The 22,407-nt window shown below is 49.8% G+C and overlaps 1 protein-coding gene across 2 annotated transcripts in view; it reads right to left on the bottom strand.

Annotated features, from left to right (window-relative positions):
• Window positions 1-22,407, bottom strand: part of LOC308572165 (2-acylglycerol O-acyltransferase 3-like) — a 50,523-nt gene that overhangs the window by 9,465 nt on the left and 18,651 nt on the right. Inside the window, exons 1-3 of one of the 2 annotated variants that reach the window (XM_081168124.1) lie at window positions 2,642-2,819; window positions 2,327-2,422; window positions 445-552 (exon numbers count right to left, since the gene is read on the bottom strand). In XM_081168124.1, the coding sequence (XP_081024250.1) occupies window positions 445-552; window positions 2,327-2,393 (175 nt within the window). In that variant the 5' untranslated portion in view covers window positions 2,394-2,422; window positions 2,642-2,819. Of the gene's footprint in view, window positions 1-444; window positions 553-2,326; window positions 2,423-2,641; window positions 2,820-22,407 lie in introns of those variants that run through there. The other variant, XM_081168123.1, reaches the window with a different exon arrangement.

The following is a 22,407-nucleotide window of genomic DNA, read 5'->3' as shown; positions in this document are numbered from 1 at the left end:
TGCTCCTGCCAACCTAGCAGTTTGAAAGCACATCAAAGTGCAAGTAGATAAATAGGTACCACTCCGGCGGGAAGGTAAGCGGCGTTTCCGTGCGCTGCTCTGGTTCACCAGAAGCGTCTTAGTCATGCTGGTCACATGACCCGGAAGCTGTACGCCGGCTCCCTCGGCCAATAAAGTGAGATGAGCGCCACAACCCCAGAGTCATCTGCGACTGGACCTAATGGTCAGGGGTCCCTTTACCTTACGATCTGCATGGACTGCTTGCATGGCTTTAGATACTTATTAGGTCCATCAATTACCATATAGCATATATTTAATTCAAAAAACAGTGATCATTTGTTGTGGACAAAGGACAGCTGGACATATAAAGGGCCCCATCACCTTCAGTAGCTTAGGGCCTCATGAAACCCCAATCCGGCCCTGGTTGGGGGGAATCGAACTCACCTCTCTCTGGCGTATCCCAGTCAAAGATCCACCAGGCGAAATACAGAACGCTGATAGGCCAGTAGGAGGTGAAGAGCAGGTAGACCAGGAGAACGGAGAAGAAGGCACCTGGGGGGGGGGAGGGAAGGAGGTTCTGTGGAATCTTGTTTTTATGTTACATGCTGCACATGTGATTGCAAAATTCTGATTTGACAAACCAAATAATTTTTTTTTAAAAAAATGAAACCAATATCACAATGTGGACTTCAAACTGGTTGTGGATTATATATCAATATATCGCCCAACACTACCCACAAGCAGCGCTGGGATTCAGAGGCCCTGCCTGGGACCACAACCCCGATTTTACGGGACCCCCAAGGATGTGATCTGAAGCCCCCCTAAACCCAGAAGAACATTTTAGGTTGGAAGGGGCACCCCAGGGTCATCTAGCCCAACCCCCTGCGGTGCTGACTCCCTAGTCCAGACTCACCTGGCCAAAAGCTGCTTTGAAAAGAAGAGGGGGTTTGGCTTTTGGGGGAGGGGGTGAAATAAAAAAATTTTATACGAAAGCATATATATATATATATATATATATATATATATATATATATATATATATATATATATATGCTTTCGTAGATTTTCACGGGTACAGGAATGCAGGTTTTGGTGTCTTCGGGTATCTTCCCGTGTAAGAGTTGGGGTGTCTAGGCGACGTTTCGACGAGGTCTCACTCGTCATCTTCAGGCTGGTGCTTTCGGCTTCTTGTTACTAGAACAGAGCAGGATCTCAGTGTTTGAGTTCCTATAAATACTGTTGAGGGGGTGTGGTGTATAGCCTCCAACGTTCTGGGCAGAGAGGAAGTTCCCAGGTTATTGTGCCTTTTCTTCTTTTGTTCATTAATTACTTGAGGGATATCTTGAGTGATTTCTTGAGTGATATTCTGAGTACCACTTAGGAGGGTCATTAGGTGTGGATTAGTTGCTAAAGCTTTCGTGTCTTGACCTCTTGAGCTTGTGAAGAGTTTTTCTGAGAAGATGGCTGTACTGCACTTAGTTGTGCTCTGGCTTGGCTTCGTGTATAGGGGCGAGCTGTGGTTTTGTGCCCTGTGCCAGCCAGATCTGTGTAGGGATTGCAGGGGGGTGCAGCATCATAAATGTACCAAGGAAACACGTACATAAATATATAAACCACATGTCTGAAGCTGCACAGGAAAACAGCCCGGACTGGAAACCATTTTGACCCCCAAACTGACCAAACGATTTCTCTGCAAGGTTGAAGGAAAATAGAAAAGCCTCCCCGTTGTCTTTTCCTTCACAAATCCCGTCTTAAGGGTATGTCTGTGTATGAATAGGGTGAGCCTGTGACCTGGCTCAGGAACTAAGTATTTGTCATTACAAAAGACTGGCCAGGCTCCCCAGGTAATCCAATCAAGTGAGCATTAACAGGTAACCTGCCAGACAGGAGGTAAACAACGCACTCAGATTTCTGCTGTAGACCGCTCTTTCTGTGATGTAGGTGTGATGTTTCTGGGGGTGGACTTGGACTCCAGGGCTGGCAATCTAAAATGTCTATATAAGGGGGGCCACACCTGGGTTCTGGGTCCTCCTCCTTCTCCTGCGTATGAAGGGGGCACCCTGTTGCAACAGTTCAAGAAAGATCAGGCTTACGAGCTCCTTTGCTTCTCAATATTCTCTGCTTGGCCTCTGTTCTTTTCTCCGACCGATGGAGAACCTGCAAAGGACTCCATAAGGGGTCTTGTGTCCCCCATAAGGAAATACGGGCAGATTTACGTTTCTTACAGGGGCCTGGCCTGCCAGAGGACCCCCCAAGGGCCATGGCCCCAGGAAGAGGAGGAGGCCAAGCTGCCCCTCTTCCCTGAGCACCCCAGTTCCCAACTTACCAAAGAAGAGGTAGGTGAGGACCCACTGGAAGACGCTAAGAGCCTCCAGGTGTTTCTTCAGAGCCATCTTCTGACCCTGGGTCTCAGGAAGAGATCCTGGGGAGAAAATCCACGGGGGGGGGTTGTGGGGGGGGGAATCTGCAGCAGGACTCCAGCCAGGAGGAGCCCCTGCCTTGGCAGAAGGGAGAAGGCGCAGGTGTGTTCAGCACAGGTGGCCTCTGACCTGCATCCCAAAGCCCAGCTGCTCCCCTTCAGCCGTGCCCTCAGGAAAGGGGCAGCATGTGGGGCAGGAGGAGGAGGAGGAAAGAGGCTCACTTGTCCAGGAGAAGATGTCCTGTCCGTGGCTGCAATGCACAAGTCTCTCTCTGCCACCTGCTCTTTGGTAGCCAGGTGAGTTGGCAGTAAGGATGCTGCTGGCACTCAGGTGAGGCAATGGGGACCTGGCTGAGCTCTCCTCCTCCGAAAGGAGACAAGGTGTGTCATTTCATTCCTGACCTTAAAAAGGTCAAGCCCCGTGGCTCCCAAACTGGGCGTGCCCAGAGGACCTTCAGATTCTTTTCTTTTGACTCCCAGCCCTGCCTGGCACCTCCATTGCTGGCCCTCGGCTCCTTCCCCTTGGCCCTCATCCCAGGGCCGCCCCGCCCTCTTGGCCCACAAGACAAAGGTTGGGGTGCCAGGATCGATTGCCCCATCTGCCTGCCTCCCTTCTCCAAACCACGAAGAATGGAGGAAGCTGCGCTCTAGGAGATAATCATTATCATCATCATCAAATTTTATTTATATCCCGCCCTCCCCAGCCAAAGCCAGGGTCAGAGCAGCATAAAATGCCATAAAAAGCAGGGAAGAACCGTTTTCAAAACAACAGATTTATTTCAAAAACAGTGGGAATTCTGGTAGAACCATAAAGCGGTAAAGTTGGAAGGGACCCTCAGGGGTCATCCAGCCCAACCCCAGGGGTCATCCAGCCCAACCCCTTGCAAGGCAGGAATCGCAGCTTTGGTGGCACTGTAGCTCTAGGGAAGAAAGAGTGCCTCTGAGCAGGTGAAGAGTGCTCTGAGGATCCGCAGCTGCAGCTGCCTTCCTTTCAAAGGAATCAAGCGCAGCTCCTCCTGATGGCCTTTAGGTGCCCCTGGAAGAAACACACCAAGGTTTCTGAAGCACCCTGTGGGTGGGGGTGTTGGGTGCTGTTCAAAGGTTGCCTCCTCCGTCTCCTGCCAGGCAGGGCAGTGAAGTCCAAGCTGACCTGAGCCTGGCGGGGGCAGAGGTAGAAATTACGCAAACCTTTTTCCTGGCAACGACATTGCTTCCTGCCTCAGGGCAGGGCAGCCTCTCTACAAATTAGCATTTACTGGTATATATCCAAATACTTTCCTCCAGAAATCTGTAAGCATCAGACATTGCATAAGCAGACGCTTCAAAGAGGCATTCTCATTTTGGCACCTCCAGCAAGACGTCCTTGTAGATCATCCCTTTCTATACTGATGTATCGGAGCCCAGTATTATTTTTGGTTGTATAAGACGTACCGTATTTTTCGCCCTATAGGGAGCACTGGCCCATAGGACGCACCTCGGGGGTTTTTTGGGAAATGAATGAAAAAAATATAAGCCCGAGCTTCTCCCGACCCCAGCCCCCGGAACAGGCTGCTATCCGCAAGCCTTGCGAGCTCGCAGGAACTCCCGCCGGGCTTGCAAGGCTTGCGCACAGCTTCCTGAAGCCTGGAGAGTGAGAGGGGTCGGTGCGCACCGATGCCTCTCTCCAGGCTTCAGCGAAAGCCTGCATTCGCCCCATAGGACGCACACACATTTCCCCTTCATTTTTGGAGGGGAAAATGTGCGTCTTATAGGGAGAAAAATGCGGTAGTTTACAATCTAATGGCACATTAGCCACAGAAGGTAAAACACTGGTTTACAAAAATATATATCAAAAAATCAAAACAATCCAATGAAAACATGAACACCCAGAATTAAAATACACAAATAAACATCAGAAGCCTGGAGGGCCTTCGAAATTCTGGGACTGTCCCTGGAAAACCAAGACACTTGGAGGATATGGCAGGAAACTCTTAATCTCAAGGTCGTGGGTTCGAGCCCATGCTGGGCCAAAGGTTCCTCTTTTTCATTTTCAATTTTACAAAGAATCAAAATACAAACATATTTCCTTTGACTCCCCCCCCCCTTTGTGGACCCTTAGGTTACAATTTTTCTTCTGCATCTCCTCCCTGACTCCAGTCATTATAAGTCCTTACTCCAATCCATGATTCGAATTTTTACTACACATTTTCTGTCAGCATGGATTTCTGAAAAATAAGTAATGTCAGACTAACCTGATCTCATTTTTGGACAGAATTACAAGCCTGGTAGATGAAGGGAACGCAGTGGATGTAGCCTACCTTGATTTCAGCAAGACATTTGACAAGGTGCCCCATGATATTCTTGTAAAGAAGCTGGTAAAATGCGGTCTTGACTATGCTACCACTCAGTGGATTTGTAACTGGCTGACTGACCGATCCCAAAGAGTGCTCATCAATGGTTCCTCTTCATCCTGGAGAAGAGTGACTAGTGGGGTGCCACAGGGTTCTGTCTTGGGCCCGGTCTTATTCAACATCTTTATCAACGACTTGGATGATGGACTCAAGGGCATCCTGATCAAATTTGCAGATGACACCAAACTGGGAGGGGTGGCTAACATCCCAGAGGACAGGATCACACTTCAAAACGACCTTGACAGATTAGAGAACTGGGCCAAAACAAACAAGATGAATTTTAACAGGGAGAAATGGAAAGTATTGCACTTGGGCAAAAAAAATGAGAGGCACAAATACAAGATGGGTGACACCTGGCTTGAGAGTAGTACATGTGAAAAGGATCTAGGAGTCTTGGTTGACCACAAACTTGACATGAGCCAACAGTGTGACGCGGCAGCTAAAAAAGCCAATGCAATTCTGGGCTGCATCAATAGGAGTATAGCATCTAGATCAAGGGAAGTAATAGTGCCACTGTATTCTGCTCTGGTCAGACCTCACCTGGAGTACTGTGTCCAGTTCTGGGCACCACCGTTCAAGAAGGACACTGACAAACTGGAACGTGTCCAGAGGAGGGCAACCAAAATGGTCAAAGGCCTGGAAACGATGCCTTATGAGGAACGGCTAAGGGAGCTGGGCATGTTTAGCCTGGAGAAGAGGAGGTTAAGGGGGGATATGATAGCCATGTTCAAATATATAAAAGGATGTCCCATAGAGGAGGGAGAAAGGTTGTTTTCTGCTGCTCCAGAGAAGCGGACACGGAGCAATGGATCCAAACTACAAGAAAGAAGATTCCACCTAAACATTCGGAAGAACTTCCTGACAGTAAGAGCTGTTTGACAGTGGAATTTGCTGCCAAGGAGTGTGGTGGAGTCTCCTACTTTGGAGGTCTTTAAGCAGAGGCTTGACAACCATATGTCAGGAGTGCTCTGATGGTGTTTCCTGCTTGGCAGGGGGTTGGACTCGATGGCCCTTGTGGTCTCTTCCAACTCTATGATTCTATGATATTCTCGGGCTAGTGCTATAATCTGGGGCCGAACCATTCGTGACACCATTTTATGCATCATATTTTGCAAGCATTGCAAGAAGCAAGGTACACAGGAGCAGAAAAGAAGCAAAATTATCAATGGGCCTAGTAACATCGTTAAAAGTCCTCTAGGTTTGGAAGTCAATCAGTCCACCAGGACATGTCCCATCCGTTCCAAGTAGGGACAGGGACATGGGCCACTTTTTCAATTTCTGCTGCCAAATTTCGAATAGCTTCAGCATGGTCAGAGATGTTAAAGCAACAGGCCCCTCCTGTCAAATTTAACGCAACACAAAATCCGCCCTGTCGCGCCAGGAGAAAGTCCAGCCCTAAGCGGAGCTGAAGGACTGCTGTGTGCGTCTCATCTAATTGGGTGGCGATTAACCGGAGGGCTGTGGCTGTGGCCTTGGCGACAATCTCTACTACCGCTTGGAGTCTTATTATGCGGTTTAAATTATAAATTGGCCCCCTTGCCCCTGTGATTTTTTCTCCCCGATTCCATGAGGCCGGATCGTAATGGGCCACCACTCTTTCTGGAGGCCACTGATCCTTGCCCCAATTTTGGGAGCTGCCTCCTGCAACTGCTACTAGGTCAACCGAGCGTCTCCTCCAACGGGGTGCAGTGGCAATCAGCTCATAAATCCACATGGGAGGAATTAAAGAGGCTGGAAAGCACGCTCCATACCATCCCTTTGGCAGGATATGATAAGCCAGCTTTCCACACACCCAATGCACATCATGTTCTTGAGCAGAGACACCACCTCCCCCTTCTGAAGCCCTTGCCAAGTGCGTCAGGCACCTAGTTAGATTACAGCCAGAAAGAGATCCTAGTGCGGACTCAGACACGGTTGTCTGGGCTGGGAAGGTGCGATTACAACGCTTCCAGAGTGAAACAGCACCTGGAAAAAAAACTTTGACAAAGTTCCCAGAAATCTTCCACTTGCTTTTAAGAAGTTACTCTTGAGGTCCTTGCTTAGAGCATGGGGTGGGTAAACTTTGGCCTTCTGGGTTTATGTTGTGGGACTGTAGCTCCTAATTAGCTCCAGGCAGTATGACCAGCAGTTCAGGATGATGACATAGCAGCCAAGAGATAAGCATGCAAAACTGATGTCCTACTACTTGCATGAATCTGTACTGCCTTTAGATCCAAGCTGTGCTGTCTGTTGCTGCAACAGCCTTTAGCAAGAACAGATGAGATTGAATCATTTGTCGAAACCTTATTCCGTGTGCTGAACAACCATTGTTGGATCAGGGCCGCAGTCTTCCCACACAAAATTATTACTTGAGACAAAGTATTACCAACCATTCAGCAAAGGATTATCCAATTTCTGGGTCAGTGGCGGTGGCACTGTGTTTGTTTGTTAACGAAGGGGAACGCAAAGAAGAATCTGGAACCAGACCCCTTCTGCCGCTAGGCGTGGGATGGGATACTGTCTAGCAGCTACGGGATTAGCAGATGGTCATGGGGGGTATATTTCTAGCCATGCCCGGGGGGTTATCTTCGGCCCATACCTCAGGATTCATGAGGCGCCAGTGTTCCCTGTTGCAATGTTGACCATGGGCTCATGGGAACCTCTTTTTGTTGGGCCCGGTCTATCCTAGCAAGTCTCTTCCTCCCCTCTCAGGGCCATTGCCCCATATGCTCCTGGCTGGTGAGGTGGGGTCCAGGCAGGTCCCCCGGGGGCTGGGGGTGTGCCATGGGTGCCGGTCACAAAATGGCTGCCATGGAGGGGGGGCGGTTGTAGGAGAGGCTGAGGGGGGGGGGGCAAACAGCCTCCTGCCCCTTTTAGGGTTTCAAGGCGAGGGTATGGTTGTATGAATTCTAAGGTCTCAAATATAAATTAAATGCTCATAAACGTACAAGGCAAAGGCATGTTGTTGTTGTTTAGTCATTTAGTCGTGTCCACCTCTTTGTGACCCCCTGGACCAGAGAACACCAGGCACTCCTGTCTTCCACTGCCTCCCACAGTTGGTCAAACTCATGCTGGTAGCTTCGAGAACACTGTCCCACCATCTCGTCCTCTGTCGCCCCCTTCTCCTTGTGCCCTCCATCTTTCCCAGCATCAGGGTCTTTTCCAGGGAGTCTTCTCTTCTCATGAGGTGGCCAAAGTCTTGGAGCCTCAGCTTCACAATCTGTCCTTCCAGTGAGCACTCAGGGCTGATTTCAGGCAAACACCTACCTAAGTATATAAACCCGGTGTCTGAAATAGTGTTGTTGTTGTTTAGTCGTTTAGTCGTGTCCGACTCTACGTGACCCCATGGACCAGAGCACGCCAGGCACTTCTGTCCTCCACTGCCTCCCGCAGTTTGATCAAACTCATGCTAGTAGCTTCAAGAACACCATCCAACCATCTCATTCTCTGTCGTCCCCTTCTCCTGAAATAGTACAGGGGAGCAATCCTGAAGCCATTTCGACTCTCCCAAATTGACCTCGAATAGTCTTCTGCAGTAAGGGAGGAAATGGGGAAAGCCCAAAGGAATATCTTGTATGTGTACTCTGTTTAACCAAAGACAGCCAAACAGGCTTATTTTTCACATCCACTGACACCAACATGCTTTCTCTATTTTCTTCCTGCACCTTAGTAAGAAGAATGATACATTGAATAGCGACAGCTGTCTGGTTGTATTTCCTAAACATAAAACAAGCATTTCATTAATAAATGAAGTGGTCTGTTGTGAATTGCTCATACCAAAACGTAGCTTACAGCATTTAATATAGGAATTCAGTCAGTGGGCTCCCTTTATGGAGTTTTGCTGGCAAGCTCTTCATTTCGCTGGGGAAAGAGAAGGGCCTAGAGCAAAACGCTCTCTGCATGTATTGAAAAGTTTTTAAAAGCAGAGTACCTCTCAGCACGCCCAGAGGCCTTTGCCACACACCCTGTAAGGAGCGAAGTTAAAGACCTAAAGCCAAACTGACCCCGTTTATGTGTAATCGGGCTTTTTCCCATGGACCAGCTCCATCTGGGACGCAGGATCAGACCCTCCCTGCCTGCAGATTGTCTTGGCAGAGTGGTGCATGCTCTGGTTATCTCCTGCTTGGACTACTGCAATGCGCTCTATGTGGGGCTGCCTTTGAAGGTGAGCTGGAAACTACAACTGATCCAACACCGGTCCTGAAAGACCTCCATTGGCTCCCAGTACATTTCCAAGCAAGTGCTGACCTTGAAAGCCCTAAACACCCTCAAAGGGCCAGTATAACTGAAGGAGTGTCTCCACCCTCATCCTTCAGCCCTGACACTGAGGTCCAGCTCCGAGGGCCTTCTGGCGGTTCCCTCCCTGCGAGAAGCCAAGTTACAGGGAACCAGGCAGAGGGCCTTCTCGGTGGTGGCGCCCGCCCTGTGGAACGCCTTCCCTTCAGATGTCAAGGTAATTAACACCTGACATTTATAAGACATCTGAAGGCAGCCCTGTTCAGGGAAGTTTTAAATGTGTGACATTTTAATGTATTTTTAATCTTTCCTGGAAGCCGCCCAGAATGGCTGGGGAAACACAGCCAGATGGGCAAGGTACAAATAATAAATTATTATTATTATTATTACAAGAGAGCCAGTGTAACTAGTACCGTATCTTTTGTTTTATAGGACGCACTTTTTCCCCTCCAAAAATGAAGGGGAAATGTGTGTGCGTCCTATGGAGTGAATGCAGGCTTTCACTGAAGCCTGGAGAGCGAAAGGGCTCAGGAAGCTATCCACAAGCCTGCGGAGCCCGGCGGCAACTCCTGTTGGGCTCCGCAGGCTTGCGGATAGCTGCCTGCAGCCCGAAGCCCGGGGAGCGTGGCGCAGCCTGCAGCCCGAAGCTGTTCTAGCTTCAGGATGGCTGCACAAAGCCAAAACAGTGAGATGGGGCGCTGTGCAGCCCTCCGTCTCGCTGTTCTAGCTTTGGGATGGCTGCGCAAAGCCTCCGCAGGGCAGTGGGGTGCCTTCACCCCGCTGCCCTGTGGAGGCTTGAAAGGATGTCCCCAAAGCCTCAAGCCTTTGGAGTGCAGCTGCGCTCCAAAGGCTTCAGCGATCTTTGAGGTTGGCGGTGGGGGGAAAACAGAGTTTCCCCCCACCGCCAGCCCCACAGGCTCGGGGGGCAGCGGTAAGGCTCCACGCAGCCTTTGCGCTGTTCCCCGACCTGCTCTTGAACGCACCTTGTTTTTGAGGGGGAGAACAAGGGAAAAAAATATTTTTCCCTGTTCTCCCCTTCCTATGGTCCGGTGCGTCCTATAGAGTGAACAATAATATCACATAGCAACTTGTTTGTCTTGTCTATACCTAAGCTATTTCGTTTTCTTGATTTAGGACGGTGGATGGCCAAGAAAGGCAACAGCGCTGCAGAAACTCAAGGCACAGTTCGGTGTGTTTCCTGACCCAACGTTACACGGCATCTTAAAATAAAACAGAGCATGCCCATCTGCAGGAACTGAAGCCTTTCATCCTCTGTGGCCCAGGCAGGGAATCTGCTGAAATCACCAAATAAACAGACAATGACGAAAATGTGATCATTAACCCTTCCAGGTGTTGTGCAGCAGGGGAGAGGAATCGAACCCGCAGCATCTCCACGTGCCTCTTGCTGCGCTCCTCTGCCCTGCTAGCTCTAGGGCCCAGCAACCCTTTGAAGGAGAACAGCGCCAAGAGGGAGGAGGGGGAGAGAAGCACAGTTGGTACATTCCACGTCCTCCTGTTTCGACAAGGGACCCGAGTGCGCCTTCGGTATCTACGCCAGGCCTTTGAAGCCTGTCTGGGCTACGACGGGTTCCTGAAGAAATCAAGGAATGGCGCGGTCTGGCCTGGTCTTCTCTGCCTCTCTCCCCCCCCGCTCCAGCAAGCAATGGTTCGGCCCGGAGCGGAGGCTATAAGAAGCGGCCGGACGTCCCTTTTTCCCGCGCGCGAGGGAAGCGGCGGTTGAGGGCAGAAAAGCGCGGGAAGAGCGGCGGAGCCAACCAAGTGAGTCAGGCTGTGGGGGGGGGGGAGAGAGATGGGGCTGATATGTGAGGCGGTTGGCCGGGGAGGCGGGAAGCAGGAGGGCGAGGGGAGGCGCGGGCCTGGAGGGGGAGCGAAGGGAGCCGGATTCCCACAGCCTCCGCCGGCTCGTCTCTCCCTGGGAAGAATCCCGGGCTCCGCGCTTGATTCCCGCCCCCCCCCACTCCGCGGAGATGGTATGTCCCGGCTTTGAAAGGCGCCGCTGAGGGGGAAGACAGCGCCTCCTTCGAAGGCCTCGGTCGGCGGAGGCTCAGTAACGCCGAGGGACGAGAAATAGAGAAGCCCGGCGGTGAGAAGTCAAGGCCCCGCTGCGCGCCCCGTTTCCCTTCCCCTGCCGACCCCTGAGGGAGCTCCTCCTCTCGCGAGAGTGGGCCTCTTCTCGCGTGGTCTTGGGGGGGCGCGAGGAGGTTGCTAATGGTTGCCTCGCGAGGAGGCGGGGTCGGTTGGGCTTGAGGGGGGGGCAGGGAAGCAACGGCCACCCCGTCACTTTTCGAGAGGGAGCGGGGATGTTTTGCAAAGGCACACGGTGCGCAGGAGCTCTTCTCCCTTTTTTCCCCCTAGAGAGGAAAGAGTGGAGGTAATAATAATAATGATAATTTGTACCCCGCCCATCTGGCTGGGCTTCCCCAGCCACTCTGGGCGGCTTCCAGCACAATATTAAAATACTATAATACATCAAACATTAAAAGTTTCCCTAAACAGGGCTGCCTTCAGATGTCTTCTAAAAGTCTGGTAGTAGTTATTCTCTTTGACATCTGGTGGGAGGGCGTTCCACAGGGCGGGCGCCACCACCAAGAAGGCCCTCTGCCTGGTTCCCTGTAACTTGGCTTCTCGCAGGGAGGGAACCGCCAAAAGGCCCTCAGCGGTACCTCGGGTTAAGTACTTAATTCGTTCCGGAGGTCCATTCTTAACCTGAAACTGTTCTTAACCTGAAGCACCACTTTAGCTAATGGGGCCTCCCGCTGGAGCATGATTTCTCTTCTCATCCTGAAGCAAAGTTCTTAACCTGAAGCACTATTCTGGGTTAAAGGAGTCTGTAACCTGAAGCGTATGTAACCCGAGGTACCACTGTACAGGATGAGGTTTGGTGAGAAAGAAGCCATAGAGCAGGCCCTTTACAAACAGCCAGGCTTATTAAAATGCAGTATGCTGAGCTGCAGGAAATGCTAGTTCCTCTGGGGTCTGGGTAAAAGGCGGATCTACACAGATCCTCATGGATCCTCCACTTTTTTATAAATAACTCCAACAAATGCAGTGTCAAATCACACCTGGAAGGCACATCTACAAACTGGACTATAAAAAAAGTGGACCCAACACTTTGCCGTGTTGCAGCACCACGAAAACATGGATCTGAGGCGTGGATCCTCATGAATTCATATGATTTTTATATTGAAACAAAGTAAAAACACCAAGATACTGTAGACCACTTCTTAGTCTGTAGGCAGAACCAACAAAATCACGCATCCACTGTTTCGTGGTGCTGCAATGGCACAAAAACATGGTTAAAAAACATGGATCCTCATGAATTTTGCACTAGATCAGCCCAAAGTCACCATTAGATCGAATATCATGGCCATGGGCACAGCATCCACCACAAAAATCACGGATCCATGGCTTCCTGGCGACACCGTGGCCCAAAAACGTCATTTTGAAGCACGGATTCTCACGCTTTTTGCATTGGGTCAACCCAAACTCACCGTCAAATCACACATCTTACCCAGGGGCGCAGCCTACACCACAAAAAACTCAGATCCACGCCTGCCTGGCCATACCGTGGCCCAAAAACATGGTTCCAAAGCATGGATCCTCATGATTTTTGAACTAGATCAGCCCAAAGTCAATATCAGATCAAACATCATGGCCATGGGCACAGCATCCACCACAAAAATCACAGATCCACGGCTTTCTGGCGACACTGTGGCCCAAAAACGTGGTTCCGAAGCATGGATCCTCATGATTTTTGCATTGGGCCAACCCAAAGTCACCATCAGATCAAACATCATAGCCAGGGGCACAGCCTGCGCCACAAAAAAACTCGGATCCACGATTTCCTGGCAACACCATGGCCCAAAAACGTGGTTCTGAACCATGGCTCCTCATGATTTTTGCATTAGATCAGCCCAAAGTGACCATCAGATCAAACATCATGCCCAGGGGCACAGCATGCAACACAAAAATAACGGATCCACAGCTTCCTGGTGAAACCGTAGCCCAAAAACGTGGTTTTGAACCACGGATCCTCATGGATCCTCACACTTTTCGCATTGAGCCAACCCAAACTCAACATCAAATCACACGTCATGGCCAGGGGCACAGCCTGCACCACAAAAAACTAGGATCCACAGCTTCCTGGCAACGTCATGGCCCAAAAACGTGGTTTTGAAGCACGGATCCTCATGGATCATCACACTTTTTGCATTGGGGAACCCCAATTTCACCCTTTATTCAAATATCTTGTACATAACTACAGATCTGACCACAAACATCATGGATCTACTGCTTCATGGCCCTGGCCAGATGCTAACCTAGATATATTGGCCAATTTTTAGGTGGGTGTGCTGGGATGGAGGAAATGGAGTCGGCTGAATCTCTGTCCATTAAAGATGGGCGTCCAATGGCTGGGCAAGAATGATTTCAATTCGGTTTGCCGGCTCCCAGCTCTTCATGGGGTGCAATAGTCACCTGTAGCCGCCATCAGGAGTCCCGGTGTGATCCTGGATGCTTATATCTCTAAGGAGGCATTGGTCACAAATGTAACCAAACTGGCATTTTTTAATCTATGTCAGGTTAGGCGATCAGTACCATACCTGTCCCTTTCCAACCTAGCCGTGGTGATCCATGCAGTAGTCACCTGCAGACTAGACTACTTTAACTTGCTGTACACCTGAGCCGGGGAGTGCAGGGTATAAATGAGAGAGAGAGAGAGAGAGAGAGAGAGAGAGAGAGAGAGAGAGAGATGCAGGGCTACCCTTGAGACTGCTCCAGAAACTCCAAATGGTCTAAAATGCAGATGCATGAGTTCTTACTTGGACTTTGTGGAGAGCCCACATTCAGTTGGTTGTTCATCAGCTGGATTGGCTCCAGGTGGAGTATCGAATCAGGTTCAATGTTTTGGTGCTAATCTTTAAAGCCCTAAACAGTCTGTGACCTTTCTTATCTGTGGGAATTCTCTTCCAATTCATGCCCCATGAGTGTGATGCTCATCTGACAGCAACCTACTGGTGGTCCCTGGCCCAAAACCTATCCAGCTGTCCTCTACCAGAGCCAGAGCCTTTTTGGTGGAATGCTTTGTCTAATGAGACCAGGGCTCAGTGCAATCTATCTCAGTTCTCTCACTTGTCATGGTGAGTGGGCTTGCACATTCCTATGACCCTTGTGAGCGAAGCCGTTGGGAATCTCGTACTCCCAGCAGGGTCACCCAAGGTGGTAAGGTCAAAGAAAATTAAATATGCTCAGAGTCCTGTAGTGATTTCATGCTCTTTATTGCAGCTTGTAAAACAGTGATTGAATTCCCCCCCAAACCTCAGGCTTGATATACATTATTTACACAATGAGTCCCGTCTGATTGGCTGATTCTGCTTCCCTCCTGGAGCCTGATTGGTCTTTTCCTGCAAGCCAATCAGTTCTTGCATTCTAGGATCCTACTTGCCTATTGTTCTAGGATCCAAGCTTAGTACATAACAGGGAAGGAGCTAGACAAAGAATGATCCAAGAAGTCCTCAACGGCAGAACAAGCGGATGATAACAAGCGATATGTTACAACGCGGGTGAAGGCTGCAGCAGATAGGAATCTACCGATTTGTCGTGGCTACTCCATGCCATCAGAACAGAGCCCTACTTGGTCAGCGCGCACTGATCTACACACATAAAACAAATTCACGCACAGGCATCTTCCAAAAACCCAACCCCCCAAAACCCTCCCCCCATGGCGATCACTAAATGGCTACGGCGGGCAGGAATGTGAAGTGGAGTGGAGGTCATTTGAGGCTGAGTGCTTTCCAGGTGTCTCATAGTCAGTTGGTGATCTTAAGGAGTCAACCCCCTCAGCAGCCTGCACTGAATCAGCTGCTGGAGCTACTGTTATCTTTTCCTGCAGTCTGGGGAACTTTCTTCCCGATCTACTCTTATGTCTTTTATTTTGCTTCAACTGTGTGAGCTCCAACTGGCAAGACTGTTGATTGATTGATTTATTGCTTTCTCCGTCCAGCCACACTTCCTTTGCGTGCGCTCTGCTAAGCACGGCCCCGGGAGAAAAACAAACAGCAGATACGCAGCGTCTTTCGTGTGAGAGCAGAGGGAGTTCTAAATCAGTCCAGGCAACGTCTTCTATTCTAAGAAGCTTTTCTTTACAGCAAGAAGCATTCCATTCCATCAGAACTCAATTCCATCTTGTCTGTCTCCTTTCGCGCTCAGAGGAGAAGAAGAAGTGACAAAGAAACCTGTGACCTACAGTGTAGCCTCGGTCAGACGCTCCTCCTTCCAGGGCAGAACACAAAGGAGGTTAACTCTTTAATCACCAGACTCTACAAAGGCTTCCCTGGTTCTGGTGGCATGCCGATAGATTTTGCGGCAGCTATAATATGGTAACAAGTCCTGGATGATGGGCATGCACACAATGTCCTGTACGGACTGTGCATGCATGGCAGACCGTATGATCGCCAGGAGAGCGGCTTCCTGTACAGCCTGTACGGCCGCCGCGAGAGGGGCTGCTTGTATGGACGCTACGCGAGCAGCAGCCTGTACAGTCGCCGCAGGAGCAGCTGCCCGTACGGCCCATACGGTCGCTGCGAGAAGGGCTGCCTGTACAGTTGCTGCAAGAGCGGACGCCACACAAGCGGCAGCCAGTACAGCGACCGTACTGTCACCCTCCCCCCAGCATGGCACCCCTGGGCACCACCACCCCACTGCCCCTTCGTATGCCCCTGCAGCCAATCAAATGTACTATGAACAATCTGAAGTCATGCTGGGCACAATTCACCACTAATCCTGTTCTTTTTCTAAAAACATGTGGTGGACTCCAGGAAAGCTGTCAGCAGGCACCATGATGCCCATGGGCACCACGTTGGAGACCCCCTATTTCAAAGTATGCACTGACAAACTCTGTTGGCAAGAAAACTTTACATTCACAGGTAAGATCATCACAATCTCTGCCTTGGATATTCTTGAAGTTTAGCAGCGTCAAAAATTTCCAGGTGCAGTTCTTCACAGTGGAAGCTATGGATATGAATGTCATTTTAATACAATGTTCTTGCTAATGCAGAACCATTTCAGATAGAGTTTTTATTTCGGTCATTCCATGGACATTGGTGTGATCTTACAATGTAATTTGGTGGAGCCCATTTAACAATCATGACGATCCATGAGGATTAAAGTATTTAATATAGTGTTTGTTCCTTGGCTGTGCTCTGTGGTTTTTGTGGTCATTCTGTGGTCATATACATCAGGTGTGATTTGATAGTGATTTCAGGGTGACCAAACATAAAAAACCTAAGGATCCATGGGGATCTGTGCTTCATGAGAATCTTTTTACAGCATGGCAGTGCCCCAGAGTGATCTGGCCATGAGCAGCATAGGTAATGAATATGGGGCTACCCAGAAAACTGTGGAGCCGTAAATTTTTTAAAAATATATATATTCAGTTTTATAAGGATAGGGAATTCCGGGTAGGGAAAAGGGGGAGGGGATAGATAGATAGATAGATAGATAAGAAATTTAAAAGACCTGTAAAGATTATCAAATCCTACAAAGTACAAGTACTACTACTACTACTACTACTACTACTACTACTAATAATAATAATAATAATAATAATAATAATAATAATAATATATTTGTACCCTGCCCATCTGATTTCCCCAGCCACTCTGGCTGGCTTCCAAAAAAAATATGAAATAAAAAAACATTAAAAAGCCACACATTAAAAACGTCCCTAAACATGGCTGTCTTCAGATGTCTTCTAAACGTCAGGTAGTTGTTTATCTCTTTGACATCTAATGGGAGGACATTCCACAGGGTGGGCGCCACTATCGAGAAGGCCCTCTGCCTGGTTCCCTGTCACTTTGCTTCTCGCAGTGAAAGAACCACCAGAAGCCCCTTGGTGCTGGACATCATTGTCTGGGCTGAACGATGGGGTTGGAGACGCTCCTTCAGGTATACTGGGCCTTTGAGGCCCTTTAGGCCTTTCAAGGTCAGCACCAACACTTTGAATTGTGCTTGGAAACGTACTGAGAGCCAATGTAGGTCTTTCAGGACATGTGTTATATGGTCTCGGTGGCCACTCCTAGTCACCAGACTAGCTGCCGCATTATGGATTAGTTGTAGTTTCCAGGTCACCTTCAAAGGTAGCCTCACATAGAGCACATTGCATTAGTTCAAGCGGGAGATAACTAGAGCATGCACCACTCTGGTGAAACAGTCTCTGGGCATGTAGGGTCTCAGCCTGTGTACTAGATGGAGCTGACAGACATCTGCCCTGGATACAGAATTGACCTGTGCCTCAATGGACAGCTGTGAGTCCAAAATGACTCCCAGGCTGCGCACCTGGTCCTTCAGGGGCACAGTTACCCCATTCAGGACCAGGGAGTCCTTCACACCAGCCCACCCCCTGTCCCCTAAGAACAGAACTTCCATATTGTCAGGATTCAACCTCAATCCATTAGCTGCTATCCATCCTCCAACCGCCTCCAAGCACTCACACAGGACCTTCACCGCCATCACTGGTTCTGAGTTGAAAGAGAGGTAGAGCTGGGTATCATCCGCATATTGATGGACACCCAGCCCAAACCCCCTGATGATCTCTCCCAGCAGCTTCATATAGATGTTAAAAAGCATGGGGGAGAGGACGGAACCCCGAGGCACCCCACAAGTAAGGGCCCAGGGGTCTGAACACTCATCCCCCCACCACCACTTTCTGAACACGGCCCAGGAGGAAGGGCCATGGAGTGTCCTGGAAGCTGTGGATCCGAGTTTTTCGTGGTCCAAGCTGTGATCCTGGCTAAGACGCGTGATCTGACGTTGAGTTTGGGTTGGCCCAATGAGAAAAGCATGAGGATCCGTGTTTCAAAACCACGTTTTTTTACCACGGTATGGCCAGAAAGCCATGGATCCGAGTTTTCTGTGGTGCAGGCTGTGCCCCTGGAAATAATGTGTGATTTGATGGCGATTTAGGTGTGGCCCAATGCAAAAAGCGTGAGGATCCATGAGGATCTGTGCTTCAAAACCACATTTTTGGGCCACGATTTCACAAGGAAGCCGTGGATCCGTGATTTTTGTGTTGCATGCTGTGCCCCTGGGCATGATGTTTGATCTGATGGTGACTTTGGGATGATCTAGTGCAAAAATCATGAGGATCCATTAGGATCCGTGCTTCGAAACCACGTTTTTGGGCCACGGTATGGCCAGGAAGACATGGATCCCAGTTTTATTGTGGTGCAGGCTGTGCCCCTGGAAATAATGTGTGATTTGATGGTGAGTTAGGGGTGGCCCAATGCAAAAAGCGTTAGGATCCATGAGGATCCGTGCTTCGAAATCACGTTTTTGGGCCACGGTATGGCCAGGAAGACATGGATCCCAGTTTTATTGTGGTGCAGGCTGTGCCCCTGGAAATAATGTGTGATTTGATGGTGAGTTAGGGGTGGCCCAATGCAAAAAGCGTTAGGATCCATGAGGATCCGTGCTTCGAAATCACGTTTTTGGTCCATGGTGTTGCCAGATAACCATGGATCCAAGTTTTCTGTGGTTCAGGCTGTGCAAAAAGCGTGAGGTTCCATGGGGATCCGTGCTTCAAAACCAGGAGCAGAACCACTGTATAACAGTGCCCTCAGCTCCCAGCTCCTCTAGACGGTCCAGAAGGATGTTATGATCGATTGTATCAAAAGCCGCTGAGAGATCCAGCAGAACTAGGAAACAGCTCTCACCTTTGTCCCTAGCCCACCGGAGATCGTCAACCAGCGCGAGCAAGGCAGTTTCAGTCCCATGATGAGGCCTGAATCCCGACTGGAAGGGATCCAAATGGTCCGCTTCTTCCAGGCGAGCCTGGAGTTGTTCAGCAACCACCCGCTCAATCACCTTGCCCAAGAATGGAAGATTTGAGACTGGCGATAGTTGGCCCTACTGGCCGGGTCTAAAGATTTTTTTTAAGAAGCGGTTTAATGACCACCTCTTTCAGCAGGTCTGGGAATGCCCCCTCACAGAGGGAAGCATTCACCACCCCGCAGAGCCCATCACCCAGCCCTTCCCGGCTTGCTTTTATTAGCCAGGATGGGCAAGGATCCTGGAGACGTGGTTGGTTTCACGCGTCCAAGCAGCCTGTCCACATTCTCGGGGGTAACGGATTGAAATTGATTCCATGCAACTTGACCAGACAGAGCTCTAGCACTCTCCCGCCCCGGCCCTGCTCCCACAGTGGTGTCTTCCGAATATGAGCAACTTTATCTACAAAAAACTTTGCAAAAGCATTGCAGGAGATCTTGGGGTCTTTACAAGGTCCGGTGGTACAGGTGGTTCCGTTAAATTGCGGACCACCTGAAAGAGTCTCCTGCTACTATTTTCTGCAGATGCAATAGAGGCAGTGAGGAAAGTCTTCTTCGCCGTTGCTATCGCCACTTGGTAGGCTCAACGTTGAGCTCTAACCTGTGTCCAGTCAGATTCGGAGTGAGTTTTCTGCCACTGACACTCTAGCCGTCTCAGCGATTGTTTCATCGCCCTCAGCTCCGAAGAAAACCACGGGGCTGTCCGGGCTCCATGCAATCAGAGAGGGCGCTTCGGAGCCAAACAGTCAATAGCCCTGGTTAACTCCGCATTCCAGCGGGCCAAGAGGGAATCGGCTGAAAGGCCATCAACATGGGATAAAGCATCCCCTACCATTTGGATCCATTAAGTGGCGGGGGCGGACCATCCGAATTGGTCCCACCTCCCTGCAGAGGAGAAGGGTCACGGAGAAGTCCAGTTGCACCAGGAAGTGATCTGACCATGGCACTTCTTTTGTTTCACTTTTACTTAGTGTCAGATCTAAGGCATGTCCGTGACTATGAGTTGGGCCAAACATATTCAGGGACAGCCCCATGGAGGCCATGCTTTCCACGAAGTCCCAAGCAGCCCTTGTAAGGTCGTGTTGGCATGGATGTTAAAATCCCCTAGGACAACCAAACTAGGTGTCTCCAGGAGAACATCCGCCATGACCTGAAGCAGCTCAGGCAGGGAATCCTTGGTGCAGCGGGGAGGTCAGTACACCAAAAGGAATCCTGTACTGCCCCTATTGCCCAACTTCCAGAACATGCACTCAGAAAACTGGGTCTTCCCAATAGGACGCCTGATGCAAGCTAGTGACTTCCTAAAAATCACTGCAAACCCCCACCCCACCCCATGACCTGGGTTGCTATGTGTAAGAGAAACCTGGTGGACAAGCAGCAGCTAGGACAGGACCATCTGCTTCATCCAACCAAGTCTCTTACACATGCCAGGTCAAGTCCTCCATCCACGACAGGCGTGGATCTGAGTTTTTTGTGGTGCAGGCTGTGCCCCTGGCCATGATGTGTAATTTGACGGTGAGTTTGGGCTGATCTAGTGCAAAAATCATGAGGATCCGTGTTTTTTAACCATGTTTTTGCGCCATTGCGGCACCACGAAACAATGGATGCGTGATTTTTTTGGTTCTGCCTACAGACTAAGAAGTGGTCTACAGTATCATGGTGTTTTATTTTGTTTCGATATAAAAAGCATATGAATTCATGAGGATCCGTGCCTCGGATCCATGTTTTTGTGGTGCTGCAGAGCGGCAAAGTGTTGGATCCACCTTTTTATAGTCCAGTTTGTAGGCGTGCCTTCCAGGTGTGATTTGTCACTGCATTTGTGGAGTTATTTATTAAGAAGTGGAGGATCCATGAGGATACCCGTGTAGATCTGCTTTTTACCCAGACCCGATTGGTCTCAACTAGGGCCAGGGCCTTTTCAGTACTGGCCCCGATCTGGTGGAATGCTCTGTCACAAGAGACTAGGGCCCTGCAGGACTTGACATCTTTCCGCAGGGCCTGCAAGAGGGAGCTGTTCCACCAGGCCTTTGGCCAAGGCACAGTCTGACCCTTATGTTTTCCCTCCCCTTATGGTTTTGATCTATGAGCTTCTTTTAAAATGAGACTGCATTTTAAATTGCATTTTAACCTGTGTTTTAAATTGGTTTCCCCCACCCTGTTATATTTTTACTGTAATTTTACTGGTGTTAGCCGCCCTGAGCCCGGCTCTGGCAGGGGAGGGTGGGGTATAAATAAAATTTATTATTATCAAGGTGCAAGCTCAGACGGTGATTGCTTTGGCGCATGCACAGAGTGCACACGACGTGCACGGATGGGCAAAATGCTGAACCACAGACCAGCTCCCCCATGCCCTTTCGGCTAGAGGCTCCTGGCACACCCCTCACCCCGTTGCCCACCCATATTTACGTCCCCACCAACGCAGAGCTTTTTCCCTTACAAGACTTGACCTCACGCCACCCGCAACCCTGCAAGGAATATTCCCGCAAACTCCACACCCAGAAAGGCTTCGTTTTAGTTGTGGCACAAAGGCAGGTGGAAACCAGGGTTCCACGTGCTTTATTACCCTGCACCTTTCACACCTTTCTATGGAACAGCCTTAGGCGAAAGTATAAAGGTAGCAGAATTTCTAAGAGATGCTATGAAACTACGTCGCTATAAAGACACTGTTTAACCTTATTGCCTTAGAATATCGTTTTATAAGCAGACTCCAATTTTATGCCTTGACTTACAGTGGTGCCCTGCAAGACGAATGCCTCGCAAGACGGAAAACCCGCTAGACGAAAGGGTTTTCCGTTTTTGAGCTGCTTCGCAAGACGATTTCCCCTATGGGCTTGCTTCGCAAGACGAAAACGTCTTGCAAGTGTTCCATTTTTTTTCGACACGACCTTACAAGGGGCCGCTCGGGACTTCGTGGAAAGCATGGCCTCCATGGGGCTGTCCCTGAATAAGTCTGGCCCAACCCATAGCCGTGGACATGCCTTGGACCTGGTGTTTACCTCTATGGATGTTGGTGATCTGACACTAAGTAAAAGCGAAATGAAAGAAGTGCCATGGTCAGATCACTTCCTGGTGCAACTGGACTTCTCTGCGACCCATCCCCTCTGCAGGGAGGTGGGACCAATTCGGATGGTCCGCCCCCGCCACTTAATGGATCCAAATGGTTTCCAGAGAGTGGTAGGGGATGCTTTATCCCATGTTGATGGCCTTTCAGCCGATTCCCTGGTGGCCCGCTGGAATGTGGAGTTAACCAGGGCTATTGACTGTTTGGCTCCGAAGCGCCCTCTCCGATTGCATGGAGCCCGGACAGCCCCGTGGTTTTCCACGGATCTGAGGGCAATGAAACAATTGTTGAGACGGCTAGAGCGCCGGTGGCGGATAACTCATTCCGAATCTGACCGGACACAGGTTAGAGCTCAACGTCGAGCCTACCAAGTGGCGATAGCGACGGCGAAGAAGAATTTCTTCACCGCCTCTATTGCATCTGCAGAAAACAGCAGCAGGAGACTTTTTCAGGTGGTTCACAATTTAGCGGAACCAC

Source organism: Podarcis bocagei (genome assembly GCF_964188305.1).
Source record: "Podarcis bocagei genome assembly, chromosome: 13".
Taxonomy (NCBI): Eukaryota; Metazoa; Chordata; class Lepidosauria; order Squamata; family Lacertidae; genus Podarcis; species Podarcis bocagei.
This window is presented reverse-complemented; position numbering and strand designations above follow the sequence as displayed.